This window comes from Schistocerca nitens, chromosome 11, assembly GCF_023898315.1.
Source record: "Schistocerca nitens isolate TAMUIC-IGC-003100 chromosome 11, iqSchNite1.1, whole genome shotgun sequence".
NCBI classification, from domain to species: Eukaryota; Metazoa; Arthropoda; class Insecta; order Orthoptera; family Acrididae; genus Schistocerca; species Schistocerca nitens.
In genome coordinates this window covers 145104051-145113220 of record NC_064624.1, presented here as the reverse complement: position 1 = coordinate 145113220, position 9170 = coordinate 145104051, and the positions used below count along the sequence as shown (strand labels likewise).

The 9170-nt window shown below is 43.6% G+C and overlaps 1 protein-coding gene across 1 annotated transcript in view; it reads right to left on the bottom strand.

Moving 5' to 3' along the window:
• Window positions 1-4471: 4471 nt before the first annotated feature.
• The window catches only part of LOC126212725 (neurogenic locus notch homolog protein 3-like), a 119470-nt gene continuing 114771 nt past the window's right edge, over window positions 4472-9170 (bottom strand). Inside the window, exon 5 of the mRNA XM_049940136.1 lies at window positions 4472-5041. Within this exon, the coding sequence (XP_049796093.1) occupies window positions 4534-5041 (508 nt within the window). The 3' untranslated portion in view covers window positions 4472-4533. The remainder of the gene's footprint in view (window positions 5042-9170) is intronic.

Below are 9170 nucleotides of genomic sequence, written 5' to 3'. Positions count from 1 at the left end.
TGAACAGTTTCTTCTGTGCAGTTTCTTCAGTGCACACAAAAAGTTTGTGGGCAAACTTATTGTTCATTTGCACATTAGCGGAAAACATGTGAAATTTCAGTTGTACACAAGTGCCTCAGTAAAATCGCTGAATCGTAAATTTTAGGTTCCCCATGCCTGTATAAAGCTAGCATGTACCTGATGGCTTATAACAGACAAGACATTCCCGTTCTCAGAAAATGTACTTTGCCTGCCATGTATCGCTCACATTCGTGAACTTTAACTTTCACTGTGCTACAATCATGCAATTGTGACAGCTAATTTGGCCTTGATTCATTTGATTTGTTTGGCTTTCAAATTCAGTATAATGTGTTGGCAGTCAATGCATTCAATGCTAAAGACAGTGTAGCTGGTTTGCTAAAAGAATTCCCTTAGCTCTTTTCTGAACGTTTAGGCAAGGCTAACAGTTTTGTTCCACATATTAGCCTACTCCAAATGACAATGGTCAACCGAAATTTCTCTGGGCTAGAACTGTCCCTATTGCATTACTGGACAAAATAGCCGCTGGACATAAAGAAGCCCGCATCTCGTGGTCGTGCGGTAGCGTTCTCGCTTCCCACGCCCGGGTTCCCGGGTTTGATTCCCGGCGGGGTCAGGGATTTTCTCTGCCTCGTGATGGCTGGGTGTTGTGTGCTGTCCTTAGGTTAGTTAGGTTTAAGTAGTTCTAAGTTCTAGGGGACTGATGACCATAGATGTTAAGTCCCATAGTGCTCAGAGCCATTTGAACCATTTTTTTGACATAAAGAACTGCAAGCTAGCGGAGCTATTGTTCCCATGCAAACTGGTCAATGGGCCACTCCATTGGTTTTTCTTCCAAACTTTCAGGTCGCATTCCCCTCTGTCTCGACTTCAAGTGCATGGACAACCCACAAACTGATACTTACCCCTTACGTCGGTCAGAGGATCTCTTGGATGGATTAGGCACTGGTCGCTACTTTTCAAGAACTGATTTGTGCGATGCGTGTCTTCAAATAATGCTCGATGAAGAATCTCAAAAAGTGTGTGTAGTGAATACTCATTTGGGCTTGTTTAAATATTTGCGTTTGCCTTATGCCAGTGCTTCCACAGATGATCTTTTCCAATGTTATTAGGAACAGCTGACTGCTCGAGTGCTAAACTGATCAAACTCTTTGGACGATAGTGTCGTAGCAGGCCATATACCTGAAAATCATGTTGTAAATTTGTGTGCTTTGTTTTGTGTGTTATCTAATGCAGGACTAAAGTGCACACTGGACATGTGTAATTTTTTTAAACCTGAGCTTCAGTATCTTGGTCATGTCATAATCCGTCAACGTTTACATCCTCTTCATTCGCCTTTGTTAGCCCATGAGATTTGCCAGTTCCTTGCAGTGTGCCAGAATTCCAGACAGCCTTAGGAAAAATGAACTATTATACTGTGTTCATACCTAATGCTGCACATGCCGCAGCTGCATTGCATCGCTTGCGTCGTAAGGATGTCCCCTTTGTTTCGACAGATGAGTGCCATGTATCTTTTCAAACATAAAGATGCATTGCTCAGTGATCGATGCTTAGTTCACTTTAATCTTCACAAACCAATGATATTGAAAACTGACGCTTCGTCTCACGGAATCGGTGCTGCGATTTCGCACAGAATTGTTGATAAAGACAGGCCTACCGCATTTGCGACAATAGTATTGTCGAAAGCTCTATCTACCTATTCACAAATTCAGAATGAGCACCCATACAAGCTAGTCAATGGTCAAGTCCACTGGTTTTGCTCCCCAAACCTTCAGATCTCATTCACCTCTGTGTTGGCTTTAAGACTACAGTCAATTGGAAAAAGTGAGTGGTATTTATCCATTGCCACTCCCAGAGGATCTCATGGATAGATTAGGCACTGATCACTACGTTTCAAACATCGATTTTTGATTTGCGCGATGCATATCTTCAAACACCACCAGATGAAGAATCAAAAAAGTGTGCGTTGTGAACACTCATTTGTGCTTGTTTAAATGTTTGCTTTTGCCTTTTGGCAGTGCCTCCGCACCCCCCATTTTCTTACGGTATTTGGAACAGCTGACTACTCAAGTACCAAACTGTTCAAACTATTTAGACGATATTGTCGTAGCAGGTCGTACCCCTGAAGAACACATTGCAAATTTGCGTGCTTTGTGTGTTACCTGATGCAGGACTAAAGTGTAGACCGGAAAAGTGTGATTTTTTTAAACCTGAGTTACACTATGTTGGTCATGTCATAAACAATCAAGGTTTACATCCTCTTCAGTAGCATTTGTTAGCCATACGAGACCTGCCAGTTCCTCGAAATTTCACAGAATTGCAGTCAGTTTTAGGGAAAATGAACTATTATTTTCGGTTCATACCGGATGCTGCAGAAAATGGAGCTCTATTCGACCGCTTGCGTCGCAAGAATGTCCCCTTTGTTTGAACAAATGAGTGCCAAGTAGCTTTTCAAGAAGTTTAAAGATGCGTTACTCAGTGATCGATGCTTAGTTCACTTTGATCCTGCAAATCTGTTGTGTTGCAAGTTGAAGCTTCCTGTTATGGACTCGGTGCAGTTCTTTCCCATAGATTGGGTGATAAAGACAGGCCTGTTGCATTCGCATCAAAAGTGTTTTCCAAAGCTCAGTGTAATTATTTACGAATAGAGAGAGGGGCACCGGCTATTGTGCATGGTGTCACCAAATTCCATCACTATTTGTATGGCATGAAATGCTACTTAGTAACGGATCACAAGCCTTTGCCGTCGATGTACCTATACGAACTGGCCAAAAATTGCGAAGATGGGCTTTATTGTTATTCCAATATCAGTATGAGATTGTAAATCTTATGACAGATCAACATGGTAATGCGAACGTAGTTTCACGTCTTACGATTGACACTTGTACAGACTTTGACGCTTCTGCAGCATCTTGTTGTCACATTGATGGTCAGGATTCGGAATTGCTTCAACCTTTTCCTCGGAACAACAGGAAAATTGCACAGGCCACGGAAGCTGATTCAGATTTGGACGTTCTGCTGAACTACATTCGCACAATTTGCCTCGCTCATAGTATAGCATTAAAAACTCCGTAGCGCGCCAATACTTTGCACGTCGGCATAGCCTCGATATAAAGTGAGGGTTGATTCTTGTTCAAAATGATAGTGGACTGACTCTGGGGGATTATTACGAAACAGTTAGATCGTCGATATTGTAATTGGGAGGGTACAAACAGCCAAATAGAACAGCGTCACGCATGTGCGGGAAATCGGTTCGCTCCATCATAAAAATTCTCTTCTTGGCTTAAGTCGCAATCACCATGGCAACGTGTGCACGTAGATTTTGTGGGATCTTTTGGTTGCTTGTGGTATACGCTTATAGCTGGACCCGCCAACGCCGCAGCAGCTTGCGGCTTCTCCATCTGCTTATGGGTCTCAGGAGTTGGATGCGTGCCCTTTTGTGCGTTTTCCGGGGGACATTTCCACCTGAGCGCAGGCCAGATGGCGGGCTACAACTGGAAGCCTGACGTCTGCTGCAGCCACAGTTTCCAGTCCATCGCTGCATCCACGCTCCGGCCTTCCATCTCGTTGTCGCACTCCTTATACGACGACGGTCCGTCGTTTTGGGGGGAGGAATGCTATGACGTAAAGTCAAGCGCTGTCACCCCAGTCGGGAACGATAGAGCAGACAGGGCTGTGAAGAAGACGTCACCCAATATCACCCAATATCACGCTGACCGACCTCTGTCTACGACGACAACGCGGCAGCTGCGGCCTTCAGGGAAAGACAACATGCGCGCCACTCCCAGCTTGTCGCGGCCACTTCTGCATCAGAGATTAGTCACATCGAGACCAGTTACTTAGGAATTGTGTATGCTGAAGATATTTCTTTCTTGCATGTCGCCCTTTGCTTGCAGAGTTAAGTAATGTGATTGATTCATTTCGTAATAAAACTGTTTATTACGATTAGCTACAAGTATTGTCTAGTGATCCGAGAAGGAGATTTCCTAGGCCACGGGATGTCGACAGCTTGGCAGTATACAACAAAATTCAGTCTGGAATCGGAACTAATGTGTTGTAAGTACTGGTAATAATACCAATTTTTAACTGCAGACACAAGTTGCTGGACTGTCAGCACATTAGGTACAGAAGTAAATTCAGTGAAAGATCTCAAATGAAGATGTAATTTAAGTACAGAGCTTATGTGTCAGCAATCTGGATATAAGGAAATTTATAAGAGTTTTATATAAGTTCCACATAGCACCAAACATGCACCTAAAAAGTATTTTTCAGTAAAAAAATATTGTAGAAAACTGGTGTTCGTTAGTAATCAAGAATTATTCAGTTTGTTTTGAATTTTCAGCAAAAGGAGAGTCCCCGTTTGAACTTACAGTCGTCTATAAGCACTTGGTGCAATGGTACTTGGGTCGTTGGTTGTACTATGTAAATATGGGTGCAAACCAAGGCTGCAGGATAAACTTTTCTGTATTATTTATTTTATAAGTAACAAAGGGTACATAGAAGGCTTTTTCTATTTTACTTCACAGTCGTTTGCACTATATTTGATCCTAGGATGTCTACGAGCCGCTGGTGGTTGTTCCGCTTGGCTAGGTCCAGCGGCGTGTCCCCATCGTCATTCCTGACTTCTCTGTCAGCCCCTGCATCCAGTAGCGCAGTCGCCGCGTCTGGGTGGCCACGCCGTGCCGCATCGTGCAGTGGTGTGTTCCCATGTTTATCCTTGGCGTTATGGTTGGCAGGGGATGCTGCCAGCAGCCGCACCACGGGTGCTTGGCCATTCCATGCAGCCTGATGCAGAGGCGTGTTCTGCCAGCGGTCCCTGGCGTTGACATCAGCTCCATCCTCCAGCAGACGCCTCGCCACCTCCAAGTGTCCCCTGGCTGCTGCCCAGTGCAGTGAGTTCTGCTGGTTCTCGTCCATCGCCTCCACGTCCGCCCCCACCGTCAGCAACGTTCGCACCTTGCTCACTGACCCCTCCTTAGCTGCCGCAATCAGCATCTTGCCCTTCTCGTCTCCAGAAAGATCCCTGCAACAAAAGGAGAATACTTACAAATTGCTCCAAACGCACACGCCCGAGGATGAAACACTATGGCCAAAGCAGAACTTTGATGAGTCCCTAAAAGTCGAGAAGATTACTGCAATGCACTGGTGTCGAAAATTAAAGCTTCTAAATGCGATTTCACGTCCTGTGTCCAATTCATGATGTAATCATGCAAACTGTCAACAGATATCTGCACAACCGTGTTCTACACGGAAGTTAGCATTCCAGTCAAAGGACAACCACGCCCACGACGAAGTCAGTGCAGCTAGCAATGGGGTAGTGTTTGCTGGGTACTCCCACATCCACAATCGCTGTAGACGCAGTCACAGATGGTGCAGTATGGTGCAGAGAAGACGCATACCAGGCTCTCCGCAGTGGAGGGCCATAGGAAGAATGGGAGGAGGACAGTCACAACCTGATGTGGCCCGATGGCTTGATGTGAATCGCACTGTTGTTTCTCAGATGTGGCGACTGTTCGTAGAGACGGAAACTGTATCTCGAAGACGAGGGCAGACCACATGTGATACGAGAAAGGGAGGACCGTTATTTGGTTAAAAGGGCATCACGGTACTGCCTTACTACTACACAGCAACTGGCACCTCACCTTGCAGGATGCACTGGATGTGTTGTATCTAGGCAAACGTTATACAGAAGATCTCACCAGAGTGCCACTTATTGTCAGGGGCCCATTGTTTATGTACCTCTGACCACGGAAAGAAATGTGTAGAGTGAAGTCGTCAACTTGAGTCCCAAAATGGTCTGGAGAGTGATTCTCGACGGATTTTCATATGGAGGGAACGTGGAACAGGATTTCGTGACCCAAATATCGTGCAAAAGAGACTGATATCTGGGTGGTTCTTTAATGGTGTCCTCAGTGATTACGTGGACTACCTGAACACCTCTTCATGACATTGTATGGGTGAATTGGCAACTCCTGTCAGGTATCGTGACGAGATCTTGGAACCTCATATGCCGTCGGTGCGAGGTGCTGTGGTCTACCACTTCGTATTGATGGACGATAAAGGTATGCCCCATAGAGATCAGCTGATTGACATTTTCTTGGAAATGGAAGATATTGCACACCTGGGATGGTAAGCCCGATCTCCCAATTTGAATCCCATAGAGCATATCGCAGATACACACCTCTACCAGAAAACTTCAGTGAGTTTGTTAAAGCTTTAAAATACTGTGCACTGCAGAATACACAAGAGGATATAGAAAATCGTACATTCAAGGCTACAGCGAAGAGACAAAAGAGAAATACGAAACGTATTGTGGTCTTTATGATGCCAACCCATTCTCCCCATAAACAATGGAGGCGGGCGAAGAAGTCATAACAACAATGATTGAAAATAGAAGACAGAAGTTGTAACAGACTGTAGAAAGCATTAACATGACTCACAGTAGTCGGAAAGCGTAGAGACTGCTCAAAAATTAGATGGTATACCTGCAGGTACACCAGGCTTTGCTGGCGGTACAGCAAACCAAATAGCCTCCCAACTGCTGAAAAACGGTAAAGCGAAACACAGACTGAAGAAAGGGCATACGAGTAGACTAAATGCTTTCCAAGAAGAAAATAATGATACACTCGATCATACATTTACAATATCAGAACTGAAAGAAGCAATCAAAAGTTTAAAGATTGGTAAGGCCGCAGGCGTAGATGATATTGAAAATGAACAGATGATACGTCTTGGTGTTCGCTCTAAATTGTGGCTGTTGGAGTTTATGAACTACTGTTGGACAACTGGACGAATTCCTGAAATCTAGGTACAGGCAAAAATAACTGCAATTTTTAAGCCTGGTAGGGACCCAGAAGATCCTAAGAGTTATCGGCCAATCTCTCTGTTGTGTACAACACACAAACTGTTTGATACTAAGCAGATTCAAAGAGCTTACTGAGGGCACCCTAATAAAAGAGCAAGCAGGATTTCGGCATGGCAAATCTTGTACCAGTCAAGCTCTCAGCCTAATCCACTATATTGGAGATGGGTTTGAGAAAAGAGTTACTATGGGGATCGTGTTTATAGATTTTATGGAAGCATATGATACCTTCAACCTCAGAAATCTCATTGCAAAAGTGGAAAAAACAACAAAACGTCCTCAATTGACTGCCGTACTCGAATCAGTTCTATTTAACAGAAGGTATTTTGTTAAGTTCCAAGGTAACAAGAGCAGATGGAGACTACAAAAAGATGGGCTTCCCCAGGGCAGTGTTATTGCCCCCATGTTATTCAATATTTATACAAATGACCAGCCTATTAGTCCCTGGTCAAGATCTTTCATTTATGCTGATGATAGGGCAATAGCAGCTCAGGCATAAAACTACAAGGATATTGAGGAAATACTAGCAGAGAACCTGGAAAATCTCACCAACTATTACAATGAAAATCAGTTCCAATCCAAGTAGGACCCAGACTCGCCTATTCCATCTTAACAACAGAGAGGCGAAACAAGAACTGAATGTTTGGTGGAATGTCACAAGATTAACACACTGCCCTCTCCAAGTGAACTTGGGAGTTACTCTTGTAGGACACTGTCATTCAAGTGGCACATTGAGAAGAGCAGGGCAGAAATCCAATCACGGAATAACTTACTTGGCAAGCTAACAACATCAAAATCTCGACCTAATCCAAAAGTTTTATGCACCACCACAATGGCACTCTGTTACTCTGCTGCTGAGTTTGCAAGCTGGACACTGTCCTGAACCAGATGTGTTCACATATTACTGGATGTCTTAAGCCAACAAGAGTAGAACACATATACTGCTGGTCAGGAATTGCTCCGCCAAATGTCCGATGTTCAATACAGAGCAGAATTGAACGAACAAAACAGGTTCAAAATCAATGTCATCTGCTTCATGGGTACCAAATGGTACCAAAACGCCTTATGTCAAGAAGTAGTTTTCTCCACTCAACCGAACCGCTCACAGGTTCACCAAAAACTTCTAGAAAAAGACTGTGGCAGGAACAACAAGAACATGCACACGATTCTGAGGAAGTGCTGCCATCAGATGCGGAACTTGTGTGGGAGAGATGGAAAACCCTGAACAGGCTATGTTCAAGAATGGACAGATGTAACAGAAATCTGCACAAGTGGGGAATTAGTGAAAGTGCTTTGTGTCCGTGTGGGGACATCCAGACGATGAACCTCCTGCTTCAATGTCCATTACTAAACCATCCAAGAGCCTGCACGGCCCAAAACCTGATGGCGTGCAGCAAAGTAGCGAGGGCATATGTGGACTTCTGGAAGAATGAAAAGGGAAACAAAGACTGTATAAAATTTTATTATACTGTATATAGTTTTCGATGAATTTTATTTTATAAATTAGCATTGTAATATTGTAAATTTTATAGAGGACAAATTATTCTATAATGTGTGGATTTATTGTAAATTGTTTGCAGTATGCATACTAAATATATGTAGTAGTGAGATGGGTTGCATCACACAAGCATCCACCAACAATTCCATAAGACTTGAGAGCAGTGATGCAGGAGGAATGGAGTTATTGCCTCCACGTGAGATTGATGACATCATTCACAGCTTGCCTTGTCGATGTCAGGGTTGTATGAGACAGAGGTGCTCACGGCCCATGCTGAGCACATTATCCAGTTGTTGGATTGTGTTTGCAAATCTGTTAAGTTGTAAAAAACGAAGAACATTTTTTTCTACCTTTATGCATATTGTAGTTGTTTATGTTCTTTGTTCTTAACATTTTTCCTACTTCACTATCACCTGTTTGTACTATCTTATGGCAAAATAAACGCAACCTCGCAAAACTTCAGTTTGTTGCTTTAATTTTGGACACCAGTGTACATCGAATTTCATGCGCTTTTCATACCATTCAAATTACTAGGCAATCTGGATCTTGGCTGCGTGAACACACTAAAGACCTGACAGCATTTACATACACTGTTCAGGTTCTTGCGGTCTTCTGTCCAGAGACAGCTTTGATGAGCTCTCCATGCTACTCTACCGAGTGCAAGCTTATTGATCTCCAAGTAACTACTGCGACCTACATCCTTCTGAATCTGTTTTGTGTATTCATTTCTTGGTCTCTGATTACGATTTTTAGCCTCCAAACTGCCCTCCAGTACTAAATTTGTTATCCCTT